Source organism: Sarcophilus harrisii, chromosome 1, assembly GCF_902635505.1.
Source record: "Sarcophilus harrisii chromosome 1, mSarHar1.11, whole genome shotgun sequence".
NCBI lineage: Eukaryota > Metazoa > Chordata > Mammalia > Dasyuromorphia > Dasyuridae > Sarcophilus > Sarcophilus harrisii.
Genome location: NC_045426.1, coordinates 698,976,501 through 698,995,505, shown reverse-complemented (window position 1 = coordinate 698,995,505; position 19,005 = coordinate 698,976,501). Strand labels below are relative to the sequence as shown.

Here is a 19,005-nt window from a genome sequence, read left to right as displayed (position 1 = left end):
GTAAGACCCCAAAAGGCTAATGTTAATTTGGACTACATTAGGAGGACACATCAATTCCAGGAATAGGTTGTTGATAGGTCCATTGTACTCTGCTATCAGCATAGCGCCTCTGGAGTTTCATGCCCACTTCGGGGTACCTCAGTTTAAGAAAGACTTAAGTTGGAAAATGTCCATAGTAGGACAGCACATGAAAAGTTGAAAGAAGTGGCCATGTATTGTCAGTGCTGAAAAATTACCCATGCATATATCTTGTAAATAAAAAGTTATAATAATAATAAAAAGAAAAAGAAGTGGCCATGTTTAGCCTGGAAAAGACTCCAGACCATGAGAGTCATTTTCAAATATTTGAAGGTCTGTTCTGTGGAAAAGCCTTTAAACTTGTTCTGTTTGGCAGAACATGCATAGTTCTTTTGACCTCGAGTGCAATTTGACTATCCCACATACTTCTAAATTTCCGGGATGTGGGCAATTCAATTTACTCCTTTGGGATTCAAATTCTTCATTTGTGAAATGAGTGTTTGACTAGGTGATCCCTAAGGTATATCCAATTCTGAAGTCTATTAGTATATGTACTAGATCTTAAAATATGCTCATTACCACTTAACAATCACATTTTTATTTTGTATATTGTTATTTAAAGGAAAAAAGAAATTAAATTTCCTACTTTTGAAGAGAAATTAGGGAGACTAAACCATAAAACTATCAAAGTGTAAATTATCAGATAAGATTAATTTCCATTACAATTTCTCTGTATATTTTTCCAATAAGATTATCTTAGCAGAATATTATCTTAGCAGAAATGATAAGCTAGGATGGAGACAAGTTTTTAACTTCCAGTTGAATCATTTATGAACTGTTGCTTAAATATAACTGCTCCTCAAAGATAGTCTTGGAATAGATTCTGTATTTTTATGTTTTCCAGAGAGAATGTAGAAACAGAAAACCCAAGGGAATTCACATAGAATAGATGTGTCAGCTCCTTGAAGGTCCTCATCTGGGTATTTATATTGTGACAGCAAACAATAGAGTTATGGTAGTGAGATAATTAGCCACTTTGTTTATAACTTAAGTCTCAGTGGATTTTGCTAACATTTTCCTCTGGGCTCAGAAAGAAGCTGATGACGCTCCTGACTTTTAAACACAAATATGAAAGAAATTTTCTGTGATGTAGCTTGCTAGCTTTGGCTGGCTAAAACAGCAGAGCTAAACAGCTCTAAACAGTAAAAGTTAACTAGAAATAAGAAGACATCATTCTGGCCTCTAAACATCTTTGATTGGGACTGTTTGGGGAAGTTGGGGGGCTCAGATTGAATTTGTGAGGTGTTATTTTTTTGATGGATTTTTATTTTAATGCAAAAGTACCACTGTAGTTGCTATGTTCTATAAATAGCAGCTTCCTGGTTTCCTGTTCATTCTTTGGCTTTCTTTGCTTTTCAGATATTTGATTGAATGTGAAGTTTATCCTGTTGCTTACTCTGGGTAAAAAGTGAATAGTGGACTATGTCCTTGCAAAATGAAGATGACCCTGACCTTAGTTACTATGCTGGACCCCTTTTCATGAACCCAAAACGGGGTAAAATAGAAAGAAGCCTTTGTTCAAGTATAAGGAAGCCCCACCTTCCCCTCCTAAAAATAAAATGGAATAAGAGACTTGACTTCTGATCTCAAGACCCTCTCAATAATGTTTGCCTTATTTCTCTTTGAGAAATCAGAAATCAGTAGCTTGCACTATATCCTATTGAAGACCTGGGTCTAGATGTTTCACCAACCAAGGGTTATTATATGATTTAAACCAAGTAATATCCTCTATGTGAGAGTATTTTGTAATTTGTAAAATAAAAGTCACCCTGCCAATGTAATGTGGCAAGAAGAATTGTGGGGAGAGAATATTATCCAGTCAGAGCAGCACTGTGAGCAGTACAGAGATCCCTTATTTAAAGCTCCTTCAGGAAAGGATGTGGGCAATTCCTTCACAGTGCAGATGTATGTGATTAATTCTAGTTGTTAACTGGTTCTTATTGAACAGAAATACGATCTCCTGCTTTCAAACCATTGGTTTGGTCCTGTGCAACCTGGCTGGGGGTGATGAGAGGAAGGGAAGGTGACCATGAGGGGGGAGAAGGAGGCAGGTTCTCAACTAAATGGTTCTGTGAGATAATATAATGACTCTCACCCTGAACCAGGCCCTCAAAGTGAACAGCCTCTGGCGTGCTTAGACAACAAAAGGAAGAGAAGGAGGCTGGCTAGGCCCTGGTGTGCACAAGCTATTACTGTGGGGGATGGAAAAGGGCAAGAGTAATAACTGAAGGAATACTTGACTGGGCAGTACACCTTGTCTCCCCTCACCACACAGAAAGTGGGGTGTGAAGTCAGGCCACCTTTTAAATTGTTTTTGTCCCCCTCTAAGCCCACATTTTTCTTCCTTCTTCCTCCCTTTTTCTCTTTGTTTTTTGTTTGGTTTTTTTAAGCATGTGTAAACTCGTATGACCCAAACTCCCTCAACTTATTTTTGGAGAAGCAGCCTGGAATACAGCTAAAGACTTGGGTCAAGGGTCCCTTTCAGTGCAATGATATGTCATTTCCACTATACTGTGCCCTAGTTGGACCACCCCCAAAGCATTGTGCTCAGTTCTGAGTACTATAGGTTAGGAAATCATTTCAGGAACTAGAGAATAGCCAGAGGAAGCAGTTCTGATGTTGAAGGGTCTTGAGCCCTTCCATGTATGTCACATTCAATTGTGAGAACTAGGGAGTAGATGAGTAGTGTTGCTGTTTTGGGGGACAGGCAATTTAATTTGTTCCACTTGGCCCAGAAGGCAGAATTAAAAACATCGGACATTGCAAAGACACAGATTTGGATTGTGATCAAATTGTTTAACTTGGTTGAAGATAGAACCATCTGAAAGTTGTTTGGAATCATATGAAAAAAATGCCCCGAATCATTCGTCATAAGAGAAAAACAAATTAAAGAAACCCATAGATTTTACCTTATCCATAAAATTGACAAAGGCAATGAGAAGACAAGCACACTAATACACTGTTGCTGAATCTGTGATTTGATCCATGTGTTTGGAAAACAATTTTGTATGATGTAAGACAAGTCTCTAGGAGGCCTGGAGTCGATATTGGTCCATAAAGTCTATAAAGTCTTTATTTCCATAAAGAAAGAATCAGACACAACTGAAAACTACCAAAGAAAAGGCGACTATAAACTGTTCATATCCTTTAGTCCAGTACTCCTCAGCACATGTGCCAAGGAGGTCAGAGATGGAAAGAAAGATTCCATGGGCACCAAAAAGTTTCAGGCAGAGGCTATCCATTGACTCAGGAAATGGCATCTAATCATGTTATCAATGGAAATCATGCTTCAGAGACACTGAGATGATAGCAAATCCTGGACAATAACCTTCATGATCTCACTTATAAAAATGAGAACGTTATCAAAAGGCAGCCGAGCTTGGCCTGATCTGTCTGGATCTTAGAGAACAGATGATGAATGCAGCTCACTTTGCTCCTCTTAGTGGATAGGCGGGCAGTGTGGAACCTAATGTCACTCTGCTGTCAGGCTTGGTTATGTCAGCTTTACTTACACCTTTTACTTTGGGTAATTTTTTTGGAGGAGGGAAGACGAGGGGAAAATGCATTTGTTTGGAAATGATTGTTAAAAAGAGGGAGGATCAATTAAAAAGGGCCTGAATGTGAGGGCCTGGGCTCTTCCTCAGAGATCTTGTTGGTGAAGTTATAGAATAGATTCTCTTTCCACTCTTGTGTTCATTCCAACCCTTAGATTCTGCAGTTTGATAAAATGAAAAATCAGAAAAAGATGATTTACTGATAAAATAACCATTAAAATTTTTATTTATATGGCATATTTTCTGCTTATGAGTTGCTTCTTAATGCTACTTAGCAAATAAAACATGTTGAAATTAATAATACCAGCTAATCCACATAATGTTAGGTGTCTCTAGTTCAGTCTAATCTAAAATATGTATGATTTTGGTTTTTTGGGGATTTGAGTGAAAATGAATCCTGTAGAATTTGGTGGGAAGGTCATACCTATTGTTTATTGCTAACAGAAGGAAAAAAAGTTTGTCCCTTAGCAAAGCAAGGAAAATTGGCAGAAATATAAAATTTCTAACACAAAAATCTCAGGATTCCCAAGAATCTTTGATGTTTTCAGAATAAGTTCTTAACTTTATAGTGATTGTTAAGATTACAGGAGGATTTTTGGAATAGTTCATCTTTGTTTCACTTTCTCAGATTACTCATTTCTTCTGATCAGAAATTAAAGAAAATGTAACATACAATTGTAGATTCCTGGAAATGTGCCTGTGGTGGAGGTTCTTTGTAAGTAAGCTTTGTCTCTTTCAGATTAAACATTTTTTAGACTGTTCAAAATACCACCAGAAAAAAGTGGGAGTTAGGGGCATTGCAGAGGGAGAGAAGTGATGAGTATTTTAGTTAGAAACTTAAAATCGGTTTCCTTTAAGACTTTCTTAAGAATCTTTACAGTGTTCCCATGTAGAGCTGAATGAGGCAAAGGTTAGTCCCTGAGCTTGCTTTCGCAGTAGGAATTCTGATCTTTTACAGCAGGAGTTATAAGCCTTCCTAATATTTCAGGAGTAGCAGATAATCCTCTTGGGGGCTCTCGTTGCTTAGTAGAGGACTGTATACTCAGCAAGCATTTAGTAAATTATGATGATGATTTTAGATACAGGAGTAGTCTTTTCACTCGTTTAGAATAATACATTGTTTTGATTGAGTTTCCTTCCTGATCTCTCCTACTTGAGGACATCATGCCAAGGTAAAATACATATTTCCCTTAAACTTTTTTCAGTCTTATGTTATTTATATATTATAGATGCCACTTGATTTCTAAAAAATTCTTACTGTATTAATATCTGGCAGAGCTGGTCCCTTATGCATATTCATGGTGAAAACCACTTGACTCCTTCTTTTGATAGTGAAACTCAAAATTAAGGGAAGAAAATATGAAACGTCTATTCTTTTAACAGGTAGTTGAAGTCCTTCATACAATTGACCTACATTCTAATAGTGACAGTGGGACAAATATAAGCAGCAGATCTGTTTTCTCTGATAGAATGAGGAATATGCTTAAATTAGAGGAGCTTTAATATATTTTTGGGTCTCTGTGGTGTGATAAAATCTGTTCTGAATATTTTAAATAAGAGGTTAGTAGACTACTATCTTTCTAAAGCTCAAAGCTCTTCATTGTGAGCTCCAGAACAGTAACAGTTGTTAAATTTACTCTTCCAGGAGAATACCTCATTTAAAAGAGTAAGTGGGTGCCTACTACTATTTATTAAACTGTGACCTACCAATGGTAGCAACCTTAGGCCAACTTCTTTTGTGTAGGGAAATTTCAGATAATAAAAAAGAATCACTTTGCTGATTGTAATTACCCAAGTGAAAATTTTCAGGTAACTGTGTTAAGATAGGGGCATATGTGCTCTTTAAAATATATATAAATGCCAGAAAATTCTGTTAATAAGACAAGTGACAATCCTTGCAGATTCATATTGGGATAAATTAAATGTTATATTTATCAGTCCTACTTTTTAAATACCTGAGGCACATGAATCACTATTTCCAAAATATTTCTTATGAATATTATATCTTGTATTGAATGTCAGAGAGAACATTGTATTGAATCGACAGTTTGTCTAATCCAGTAGGACATTTTCTATGCTCTTATATTGGTACCACTGATTCTGCTCTGCATAAAGCACCTTTGTAACATGTGAGGGTCGAGGAGAAATGAAAGGGCAAGGTCACTATAGATTATTTCTACCTACTCACCCCATCCAATTAATCCCTACCCTGCCTGAAGCATGGACAAGAGTGTCTCTTACTCCCTTTCCTCCTCTGCTCAGAAGGAATCAAACACAGTCCCACCACCACTGCTGACTATGGAAGCACACTGGAGACTGGGGTGTTATGGAGCATACCCTCCTTGGCTGGGGGTGGAGGTGGGGGTGGGTGAGGGCTGTTATACCCACTTAAAAAGAAGTGCCTCTGGTCTGTTCACTCAGAACCTCTTTGTTGCGTATGTCAAACCTCGCCAGTGTTGCACCTGATGGAGACTGAGAGAAATCTATGTGGATATCGGGAATTGGAAAGCCTTGGTTCCCGGGCTGCTGCTGCGCCAACGTTCTGGTCTATGCCAGCTTCCTTCTGATGGGACAGGACATAAGGAATGGTCTGATGTGTCATTTCAGCTGAGAATTTTGGTTTCTAGGTGACAGTGCTACACAAAGAAACAGGAAAAGAATTCCCATCAGGGAGGATTTCCATGGGAATCAGAAAGAGCTTTTGCTATCATTGTTTATTTTTTTTCCCTTCTCTTCCTTCACCCTCTCCTTCAGCAAATAGCCTCTCCCAACCCCCAGCACTACCACCACCTTCCTTCTAAGATTATCTCCAGTTTGTAGGGTCTCTATTTCATTTGTTCAGTTGTTTGCACCATTAGGCTGAGCTCCTGAGAGCAGGGATTGTTTCTTTGTCTCCTCAGTGCTCAACATACCCAAAAGTGACTTCTTTCCTCCTAAATGTTCCCACTTTCCAAACTTCCATGTCACCGTAGAGGGCATCAACCATCTCCTGGTCCCCCAGGCTCACAACGTAATTGTCATCTTCTGCTAAACATACAAAGTCTGTTGCCAGAGCCCGTCGATTTCCATTTACAGCACTTCTCCAATAGCACCCACCTTCTCTCCTGGCGCCCCCACCCCTCTGGAGCAGCCCCCATTGCCTCACCCCTGGGCAGTTGCAGTATATGCCTCAAGTCTGTCCCCATTCCAATCAGCCCCTCATTCAACTGCCAAAATGTCACTCCCTACTCAGTAAAGCCCAGTGGCTCTCTCTGGCTGCCAGGAACAAATACCAATTCCATTTCATAACCAAGCCTCTTCTACCTTTCCAGGCTTCTTACACCTTAACTGAAGTGGAATGCTCTGACCCAGTGACACTGTCCTCCATGTACCTTACATGTGACACTCCTTCTCTGGGCATTTTCTCAATCTGTTCTGTCTTTGCAATTCTCATTCTCAATATTTTGACCTCCTCGGTTCCTTACAGTCCCCATGAAAATCCTTCTATATGACGCCTTTCCTAAGCCCTCCTAATTCTAGTGCTTTCCCAGTTATCCCATACATAGGTTATTTATATGTATTTGCATGTATTTGCTTGTCTCTCCTGTGAGATTGTGAGCTTTTTGAGGGAAAGGATTAGTCTTCTGCCTTTCTTTGTATGTCCAGAGTTTATCACTGTGCCTGGCACATAGTAAGTACTTAATAAAATGCTTGCTAACTGATTGGCCAATAATGGAACTTAATAGAAGTACTTAATAAATGTTTGTGGACTTAACTATCCCAAGACTCTCTGCTCCCTCCCCCTAGGAATTTAATATATCAGCACTTAGAATGCATTTAAGGGAGTTTGAATAGTCTCTTAAGTAAGAGAAATTTAGAGCTGTTAGAAAAGGATAATAACAGGCCAGTTCCAATGATCTTCTGATGTTGAGAGCCATCTACACTCAAGAGAGAGGACTGTGAGAACTGAGTGTGGATCACAACATATCATTTTCACTTCTTTTGTTGCTGTTTGCTTGAATTTTCTTTTCTTTTCTTTTTTTATTTTTATTTTTAATTTTATTTTCTACATTGGATTTACATATATATTTACCATGTTTAACATATATTGAATTACTTGCCATCTGGGGGATGGATGAGGAGAAGGGAGGGGGAATATTGGAACATAAGGTTTTGCGAGGGTAAATGGTGAAAAATTATCCTTGCATATATTTTGAAAATAAAGAGCTTCAATTAAAAAAAGAAAATAGAAAAAATTTGGGGCCACCCATCAGTGATAAATGATTGCTAATTATTTAATTCTTTTTTTTACATAGAGTGCTTTTTAATTATGTTTAAGGAAGTCACTCACATGTGTTGCTAACTAATTCTCAAATTAAAAAAAAGAAAAAGGAGAATAAGAAATCATTTGAATATTGCCTAACATTCCTGTTTTGTTGCTCACAGATGAATGAATCTCAGTAAATCCTTTTACCAAATTATTATGTATAATGTTGTACTCAGAAACATTTCTCACTTCAAGCCTGACCCCTTTTGCTATTTTTCTTTCTGAGTGTGCCTAGATTTTGCTGCAGCTGTCACCTGACCCGATTCATCATCTCCTTACTTTGATCATTCCTCTTCTTTGGACTTCAGTTTCCTCTTTAAAATGGAGTCTTGGATTCAAAGGTTACCACCAACATAAAATTCCCCAATGCTTTTGCTTTGTTGCTGATGGTTTTTCTTAATTTAAGTACTTAGCCATAGAAAGGCATATAAGGATAACCAGAGTATAATTTTATACTTGTGAGAAGAGGATTTACTCTCCAAAGTTTACCTGGATTTTAGAGTAGATTGGCAGGGTTGATGACTAGATTTATTTTGCCTAGCTCCGATGCCAGGAGAGTGTTAGGTGGAAGTGGCAGTGTGGCCCTTCCAGGCTTGAGGTCCCAAAGCTTTCTAATACTTAGAGCTGTCCCCTTAGAAATCTTCAAAGTAGAGGCCAGATGTCCACTTGTCAGATACATGACAGTGGGAATTCTTTAAATGGTACCCCCTGGCTGCTGACTCTGATTCTGGAACCTGTGTTTTAGGTGGTGGTTACTGGGTTCAATAGGGAACAGAGCAGGTATTCCATTTTAAGTGGTTTCCTTTCTTCCATTTAGAGCATCAAACAGTATCATACTATAGTCCCAACTCAGACTCTTTTCCATAGTTTCTCTCTGCTAGCTGCTTCTGCTTTTCAAATTAGAAAGATATTATTAAGAATCTCCTTTCTTCCAGTGATTTGTCTCTCATAAGTGGACCTCTGACCCTACAGAAGAACATACTGTGCTGTGGAAAGTTAAAACCCATAGTCCAGCAGAGCAGTCTCTGGGGTAGCAATAAGTGGGCTAGAGGTCCTTGGTTCAGAAGGCAGGAGCTATGTGGTTTTCACCCTTACCAACAATGGTTGAACACACAAGCATTTCAGTTGCTATGAGGAAGAATCATACTGTTTCCTTCTTTAGCCCAATATGAGGTTTTTTTTGTTTTTTTTTTTAACATTACTAAGTTGGCAGATTAAAGAATGTTACAGATATACCATCTGGTTTTCCAAAAGGTGTTTGAGTAATATTTTTCATGATACCCTTGTGAATAAGATAGAGAAATGTGAACAGGATGACAGGCCTGTCAATTGGATTTGCAGATATTTGAATAATTTGTACTGAAAAGTGCTCATTAATGAATTGATGTTAATCTTGGAGGTTCTTTAACAGTCTGCTGCCATCGGATTTTGACTTGGTCAAAAATGTTTGATTCAGTATCATTATGAGTGATGCAGAGATTGCATGTGTCACATGGGTGACATAAAGCTGATAGAAATAAATACCTTGCATAATGGATTTAGGAGCCTTAAAGATGGGAACAAGCCAGAATAATAGGCGCCAAATCTTAAAAAGGTAAAAATATCATAGGGCCGTGTACATTTTTGAACAAGGAATGTACAGCTAGATTGAATTGTCTGCAAGCTCAGTAGGACAATGAAAAAAGTGAATGTGATCTTAGGTTCGATTAATATGTTAATAATTAAAATAAACCAAAAAATCATACCGCAAAAAAATTGAAGTAGCCCCTATAAGTTCTTCCTTCAGAACAAATTTGAATCCCACTTGAATAATTGGTAGCAATTTGTGTGGCCATTGCTTGTAAGAAAAGACCTGCCTAAGGCATGATATTGAGTTCAAGTTCTCCTTATCTGGTCTGCAGGGTAGGCAGGAATGTTTTTGTACAGTTGGAAGGCCAACAGAGTCATGTCAAAGAACAGTCATCTCAGTGTCTCCTTTTGGCATGCTTTTAACAGGATGTGTGTTATTAGCACTTGCCTTTAAAGCTGACAGAAATAGATATTTGGCAGCAAAAGTTATTAAAAACCAAACATGGTTCTAAAAATCTTGGGGAGTACAGAATAACTTGTGTGTGAGAACTTTTTGGTAACTCTTTTTCTATTAAAGTGAAGAGGAATGTATTGGAGTGGCAAGGAGGTATACTAAAGAATTTATAGTTTGTGGGTGATAGTATAAACCAATTCAGTTGAGTGGATGACTTTTTAATTACCCTACTTGGCTGAGTCACTGAGGGGCCCTTGCAGACAGCTTCCCCTTACTCCCCCTTGTCATGGACCACTCACTTAGCTTCTTGGAGCCTGTTTCTTTATCCCTAAAGGGTTATAATAAAGAAAGCGCTTTGTAAGTCAAGAACTACATCATATATGTAATCATGAATAATGAACACTAAACTCCAATCCACTAGCCTTTTTTTTTTTAATTAATTCTCTAAAATATAGGATCTAAAATAATAAATTTAGTTTTTAACACTGATGATAAACAAACTGCATCTTGGGAGTCTTGTAATAGGGTTTTCAGAGAACTCAAAGGTACAGACTGGACATGAACAAGGCTTGCAATGCCCATTCTTGTCATGTTTAACCTGTACCAGGCAGCTGCTGTGAATTTGTTTTTTTGGCTTTTCTTGGCTCTTCGTGGGGTTTTCTAAACAGGTATTTATTTCAACATATACCTTTTGTAGAAGTCCTTGAAAAAGGACTTTTTAAAAAATACTTGAAACCTGTTTATCTTTATAGATTCAATGGCAATGCCTGCATCATGAGTGATAGGACATGGCTTTATTTTGGTCATTTTGTCATGTATCATAGTGCATTTGAAATCTAAAGATCTGGAAATTTTAAATCTGAAATCCATGAACTAGTTACATCTTTTAAAAATATTTGGCATATTTTATTAATATTGGCTTCCTTTGTAATCATGTATTTTATCTTACACATTTACAAATTTTGTTCTGAGAAGGGATGCATAGATTGTCACACACAGAAAGGTGATCCAGTTCTATCTTTTAACCTATAAATGAGAGGATTGAATTAGATAGTTTCTGAATCCTGACTTCTTCATATTCTTGCTCTTCCTTGCTGGAGTCTTCTAGGGCTAGGTTTCTCATAAATAATAAATAATTTGAGAAATCTATGCCCCCACATGTATTTTTTTAAATCCCTTCACCATTTTCATTGAGAAAGTTCACGAAAAGTACAATGACACGTGAATTTTAAAGAATTTAATAAAAATTATCCTAATTCCTAATTCTGGTTTGGAGTTTTCTAAATCTTCATTCACCTCCCCTGGTTCCCAGAATCTTTTGCCTAGATATTGTTTTATGGCACAGAAAGGCAAATACAATGAAATATAGCCTTGATACCTGTTCCCTGGAGTATTGTAGAACGATATACGTTATTAATAATTATTAATTATTAGGGAAGAGGTGCCAAATTTACAGTTCCCCTCCCCCCTTCCCCTCTAGGTCTGAGTCCATAGGAATCATATTACAATGTAATTGGGAAATATTTAAGAAAATAAATACAATAGTTTGGTTAGAGATGGAGCCAACATTAGAGCAATGGAGAATGTTCCTGCTAGGGAGAAGGAAGAAGAAACCTAGCTAAAGAGGCAAATGGGACAAAGAAATAAGTAGGAAAAGGAGAAACGGAAAGCAGCAACCTCACAGAAGCTCAAGGAAGAGAAAAGCACTTCAGAGGAGATGGCTAGTGTTGTCTGATGCCACAGAGATTAAGGTTTCATGAAGACTGAATAAAAGCCAATGGACCTGGAAAAGAAGAGGTCATTGATGGCTTTTTGAAAGATTGCAGTTTTATCGGAGTAGTAGAAAGGGAAGGCAACAGAGAATTGGAGAGTATCTGGTAAGGACATGAATGCCGACTATCTTTCTGAAATAGGAAAGAGAATGTGATATCTTAATGGGGTGGTATGGTTAAATGTTTTTTGTTGTTTTTTACACTAGAAATCGAATCAATTATATTTGAGCAGAAGAAGCCAGTAGGAATGAATGAAAAAATATTCATTAAGTGCTTGCTGTATATATCCAGTGCTCTGCTAAGCTTTAGGGTACCAGCATTCTATATATCGTCTTCCCTCTTAGAATGTAAGCTTGACAGGATGATTTCAGAGAGGCCTGGAGAGACTTACATGAACTGATGCTAAATGAAGTAGGACCAAGAGAACATTGTACATAGCAACAAGATTATGTGATGATCAATTCTGATGGACTTGCTCTTTTCAACATCAAGGTGATTCAGACCAATTCCAATAAACATGTGATGGAGAAAACCATCTACTTCCAGAAAGAGGCCTATGGGGACTGAAAGTGGATCACAGCATAGTATTTTCCTTTTTTGTGGTTGTTTGCCTTCTTTTGTTTTTTTTTTTTTCTCTTCTGATTTTTCTTATACAGCATATGTATAGAATATTTGCATATGTTTAACATATTTGGGTTAACTTGCCCTCTAGGGGATAAGGAGGGAGAAAAAAATTTAGAACACAAAGTTTTGCAAGGGTGAATGTTGAAAACTAACTATGCATGTGCTTTGAAAAAAAAAAATTTATTTTAAAAAAATGTGAACTTGAGAATAGGGACTATCTTTTGCTTTATACATAGCAAAATTTTTCATCAATTCTCAAGCTTTTTGGTTTAGGACCCCTTTTATACTTTTTTTTTTTTTTTGGAAGATTAAATCTGTTCAACATTGCAGTTTAGAAATAGAAGAGCCAGGATTTAAACATTTCTTTCTAATGTCACATCCAGGGTTCTTTTTGCTCTGCCATTCTCTCTGTCATATCTACAGCATTCATAGAAATAAAGTTCTTTGTGATATTTTTTCATCCAAGTTCTTTTCCCTTTCTCAGAATCTTAAATCTCTCTGCAGTAGAAAGAACAGTAGAGACTTCAGATTTCAAAAGATCATTTCTTATAGCAAGGTTGTAAGTTTCCTCCTAGCTAAAAATTTTTAATTATTAATTACTATCAAAAACAGTAGTCCATTGAGGTGAGGGTGGCAGAGCCAAAAAGGGATTCTAATATTAAAATAATAGCCTTTTAGAAATGAATAAACACTGCCCCCTTTATTCTCAAAAATTATTGAGGACCCCCATCCAAAGAGCTTCTGTGTACTATTAGAAATTTAAATATCTTAATATTCTTATAAAAAGTTTTGACCCTACAAACTCTGTCAAAGTTAGATTTTCTTTTAAGAACTGCTGCTCTAGAAATAGAAATACAAAAGCAAGACAGTCCCTGCTCTCAAAGAACTTATAGCCTATGTGGGAAAGATAATACATGTAGGGGAATTATGGCCAGGGAGAGTTGTTTTAATCCACCCAGAAATTTTAGTGGTAACTTCATTACTGTTCCCAGAATAAGAAGTGAAAAGTTCTAAGAGAGAGGAGAATACTTAGGCAGGGGCAGAGCAGAAGATGGTCTGGATAAAGAAGCAGCATCAGAGCCAGTTTAGTGGCTCAGCCTCTTAGGCAGTCTGGAGGCTGGTTTGGAGAGTGGAGAAGATTTGCAGGAAGTAGGTAGTGAGGATTGTGGCACAAGTAAAAAGAACAGACATTTGATAAGTGCCTGCTGCGTGCCAGGCACTGGGGCTATTACCTTCATTTTACAATTGAGGTAGACTGAGGTAAAGTGACTGGTTCAGAATTAGATCTGGTAATGTCTAAGCCAGAATTCAGATTTTGTTCTTCTTGACTCCAAATCCCAAATCCTAAATTCTCTCCACTATGCCTTTACGAGATTTACAAGAAGAAAAGAAATACGTAAAACAGTTTTGTTCTTAACTATCTAAAAGGGTTATCTTAGATAACCCTTTATCAAAATGATATTCTTACAGCTCAAGTGGTGTAGAGGTGACCCTGTATTCTCCTATAGTATATGGAGGGACCCATCATCTGGAAAACAGGTAACAGCCGACCTCCAGACTGTAAATGTGTCATTCAGGGATCAGAAAAAGAAATTCAGAAACTCTCATGGATGATCACAGGTTGATAACATTTTCATGATTACAATAGATCATTAAACTGAGACCTGAGTCTCCTTAAATGAAGAGAAGTTCCTCTGCATCTTTGGAGGGATGCTTCCATATGAATGAAAATCTAGGTCCTGAACATTTTAAATGAAGCTTAAGATTCATGGAGTAAGAACTATGACTTCTGGTTTTATAGTATCTGACTCAAAGTATAGCACTGTGATCTTTTAAAGATTATGAACCTAATATGGAAGGGTTCCCCAGATCTCTTCAAATTTATTTACAAAGATTAAAGAAAACTATTATCTGTAGTAGGTGGTAGTTCTTTGTGCAGAAATTCCCATCAAGCTTCAGAGTTAGTTGTTCATTAGAAAACTAGATTTTTGCCTCCCTAGAAATGACTTGCTTTTTTTTTTCAAGATACAGAGGTGGTTTCATAGTAAAAGCATTTAGTAAGCACCTACTATGTGCCTGATACCATGCTGTTTTACAAATTTATCATTTAATTCCCTTTTTTAAAGCTTTTTATTTTCAGAACATATGCACAAATAATTTTTCAACATTGACCCTTGCATAGCCTTCTGTTTCAGATTTTCCCCTTCTTCCCCTCATCCCCTCCCCTAGATGATAGCAACAATCTAATATATGTTATACATGTTAAAATATATCTTAAATCCAATATATGTAATCATATTTATACAATTCTCTTGCTGCACAAGAAAAATCAGATAAAAAAGGAAAGAAAATGAGTAAAAAAGCAAAATGCAAACAAACAACAAGAGTAAGAATGTTATGTTGTGATATACACTCAGTTTCCACAGTTCTCTCTCTGGGTACAGATGGCTCTCTTCATCACAAGATCATTGGAACTGGCATCAATCATCTCATTGTTGGAAAGATCCACATCTTTCAGAATTGATCATTGTACAATCTTGTTGTTGCTGTGTACAATGATCTCCTGGTTCTGCTCATTTCACTTAGCATCAGTTCATGTAAGTCTCTCCAGGCCTCTCTAAAATCATCTTCCTGATCATTTCTTACAGAACAATAATATTCCATAACATTCATATACCATAACTTATTCAGCCATTCCCCAGCTGATGGGCATCCATTCAGTTTCGTTTCTTGCCATACAAAAAGGACTGCCAGAAACATTTTTGCACATATAGGTCCTTTTCCCTTTGTTATGATCTCTTTGGGATATAAGTCCAGTAGTGGTACTGCTGGATCAAAGGGTATGCACAGTTTGATAGCCCTTTTTTACATTTTACATTTTACAACTCCACAAACAATGTAGTAGTGTTCCAATGGAAATCCAGTTAAGAGGAATTGGGTAAGGCTTCTTGTAGAAGTTGGGATTTTAGTGGAACTTAAAGGAAGCCAGAGAGATCTTTAGTTGGAAGTGGAGGAGGAAGTATTCTAGGTTAGGCATGGGGGTAAACTACAGCAGATGCCCAAAAGCTGAGAATGGAGTGCCTTGTTTATAGAAGAGCCAGGAGGCAGTTTCCCTGGGTGGGAGAGTAAGAAGTAAGCAGTCCAAAAAGGTAGATAAAAAGCTTGGGAACTTGCTCTTTCCTTTGAGGGGCAGCTAGGTGCTGCAGTGATTAGAAAACGTACCAGAGAGGCAGCTGGGCAGTGCAGTAGATGGAATACTAGCCCCGAAGTTAGGAGGACCTGAGTTCAAATGTGACCTCAGGCACTTAACACTTCCTGGCTGTGTGACCCTGGAAAAGTCATTTAACCCCAATTGCCTCAGCATAAAAAAGAGAGAGAACAAGAGAACTAGCTCTGAAGTCAGGAAGACTTAGCTTTCTGAGTTCAAATCCAGTCAAACCCTTTTCTAAAATTGTGATTTCTTATGAAACAGATTGCTATCAGCACTAAACAAGGGAAACAGCCCAAAAACAAATTCAAAGAAGTAGTAGAATGGAAGGGAACTTAAGGATGGAATTTTCTCCAAGTATCAAAAATTTTCAGTGGAAGCTTGTCTTGATTTCAGATCTAGGGTTGGGAATGAGAATCTCAATGAAGCTTCTCTGCTGCTAAGTTGACAGTCTATAAAATTCAAATGATGTAATGGGAAAATCAAAGTCTTGGAACCTTAAAGGGAACATCCTCCTGAGAAATACTCATCACAAAGAAACTGTTTTGAAGAGAGTGAATGGAGCCTATCTGAACACATGGAAATGTCATGAAGTCTGTTCAAAAATGGGTTAGACTTCTGGCAGCAAGTGTTAGGGCTGCGAAGAACATGTGTGTTTTAGTAAAGAAACAAATGGTTCAAATTCAGATTGAACTGTACAGTAAAACAATGATTGAAAATCTTTGGGAAATATGGTTGTGCAGTGGCATGGAATCATCCAACCAAAATCAAAGTTCTTATACCTGACAAGTAGCCACCCACCCTATTTAAGGACCTCCAGTGAGGGGGGAGCCCCCTGCCTCAGGGCAGTCTATTCTCCTATGGAATAATTCTTATTTTTGTAAAGTTTCTGTTTTTATCTGTTTATATCAAGCCTAAATTTGCTTCTGCAGTTAACACTGTTGCTTCCAGATGTGCTTCTGAGACCAAGCAGAAGTAGCCAGATCGATCTCTCTTCTAGTTGACAACCTTTCTAGCACTTGGAAACAGCTCTCTTGTCCAAGCTTCATTTTGTGCCAGGGTAAACATTCCAGGTCATTCAGCTGGTGCCCGTAGGGTCTAAACTTAATACCTCCATCACTTGATTGCTCTCCCTTAAAAACTTGAGAGGTTTTAATGCATATGTGGGGGGAAAGGAAGGAAGAAAACAAGCATTTTGATAAGTGTCATTTATTTGTACTTATTGAATAAGAATAAGTGAGGGAGTGAGCTTTTGTTTAACACCTACTATATGCTAAACACTAATTGCTCTATAAATATCTCATTTGATCCTTAAAATAACCTGGTATTAGATACTAGTATTGTCCCCATTTTGTAATTGAGAAAATTGAGAAAAAGAAGTTAAATTGCCTAGATGGTCCAAAAGTCTTCTGAGGAAGAGCATAATGAAAATATTACCTTTCCTTTATAATCTTTCCCAGGTGTTAACTTACTGAGCTTGTCATCCACCAACATTTCCAGTTTTGGAGTTAAAGTTTGTTTTCCCCTCCACCCTCATCTTCAAACTGTCCCAATCTTGTATTTGTGAAGTTAACTTTCTGGTCTTAAATGTAAGACTTTTAATTTGTCCCTATTGAATATTGTCTTATTTTGACTCAGCCCACGATTTTTTGAATTTCATGTTATCTTTCCAACCCAATTGCCATCTGCAAATGTGAAAATTGTGCTTTTATCCAAGTCATTGAGAAAAATGCTGACGAGCACAAGGCCAGGTTGAGATCCCTAGGATACCAGAGTCCTATCTTTAGGGAGCACACACTGGTGGGGGAAAAAGGAGCAAATGGGAAAAATCAAGTCAGCACGTGAAGCAATTGTAAAATCTTCATGGGATGATACTTTTTAAAAACCAAAAGAGCCGAAAAGAGAGCATTCGGTCTTGGCTAAAGTAGTAAGTAAAGTAGTAAATAGGTTTCTGGAAGAAGATACCACTTCAGCTAGGCCTTGACAGGTGGAAAGTAATAAGGAAAGCATGTGCTATCTGGGAAACTAGAGCCTAAAAAGGGATTCCTATACAGACAGGATTGAGCAATATAGCTTATTGGGGGATAATGAGGAGGCCTATGCTGCTGGGGAGTAAGTAGGAGGTTCTTAGATAAATGATAGATTTCAAAAGTAAAACTAAGATTAATGGAAAGAAAAACAGGAGCCAGCAAGAGATGGAGAGGTAGCAAAATCCAGGAATTTAAAATCTGTTTGTATTTTTAAATGAGAGGCAATTTGGTCTCGTAGATTTTGGACAAGTCAGTCTTGGGGTCAGGAACATCTAGGTTCAGAGCCTGCCTCTGGTACTCTGGGTCGGTTATCCACTTTCTCCATTCAGCTTTCTGAAACTGGAAGTATGAGAGGGATTGCTAAAATTTGGTAGGCCTGTATACTTCAGTCATAGTTTCAGCCCCTTGGGAAATGTTAGTGCTCTTTCTTTGTGGAACATTCATCATTTCAGTCAATAGGTTTGGGTTGAACATATCTTGAAGTACATTAAATCCTCACAGCAACAATTAGATGTATAGAGGATCCAGTGGGGACCGTGTTGCCTGAAGTAGATGTGAGCCAAGCTGGATAAACAGACCTTGTCTTTGGCTGATTTAGTCTTTTTTAACTACATTTCAGCAACCAGTTGAGCTTTCTGCAAGTTGAAGGAAAGAACTTTCTTTTAAAAATGTATTCTAACTGGGGTAGCGAGGTGGTGCAGTGGATAGAGCAGCAGCCCTGAGTTCACATCTGGCCTCAGACACTTAACACTGCCTAGCTGTGTGACCCCGGGCAAGTCACTTAACCCTAATTGCCTCAGCAAAAACAAATAAATAAATAAAATCAGCTTGTTCATTATTTTTTAAAAAAGTATTCTAACCAGTAATTTCAGTGATAATTATTTCATTGGTTTTTAAATTAACTGTTTTTTAAACTCTTAAAAATCAGACTCTTCTAGAAATGTTTGGATATAGTTTTTCTCTTTTGTTTCTCTAGGGCCTATTCCCTGGTGGATTCCAGTCAAGTGTCAACGTTTCTGATTTCCATTCTCCTCATCGTCTATGGCAGCTTCAGGTAATGGGCTTTCTGGAAAAAAAATTTTTTTCTTTTTTTTGCTTTAAGTTTGAAGAATAAATACTTTACCCTAGAAAGGTGGGGACCGAGCCAGTGTTGGGTCTTCTTAGTAGATAGGCCTCGAAGGCCTTGTCTGACAGTCAGGACAATTCTGGGTCTAGGCTGTGTCTAGACCTAAATGCTACAACATCACTACTGCTCCCTTCTTTCCCTTCCCTATCTTGAGTTTTCTTCTGGTAACCCTCTGCCCCTGCTACCTCCAGGCCACCTGTGGCCCTTTTCTGGGCATTACTTTTTCTAATGAAAGGCCCTTTCCTATTTTCCATGGACTTCACTCTGTCTTTCCTCTGTAGTTT

At 37.7% G+C, this 19,005-nt stretch overlaps 1 protein-coding gene across 1 annotated transcript in view; it reads left to right on the top strand.

Moving 5' to 3' along the window:
• Nucleotides 1-19,005, top strand: part of SPPL3 (signal peptide peptidase like 3) — a 119,500-nt gene that overhangs the window by 58,708 nt on the left and 41,787 nt on the right. The window contains exon 2 of the mRNA XM_031948734.1: nucleotides 18,572-18,649. Coding sequence (XP_031804594.1) covers nucleotides 18,572-18,649 — 78 coding nt within the window. The remainder of the gene's footprint in view (nucleotides 1-18,571; nucleotides 18,650-19,005) is intronic.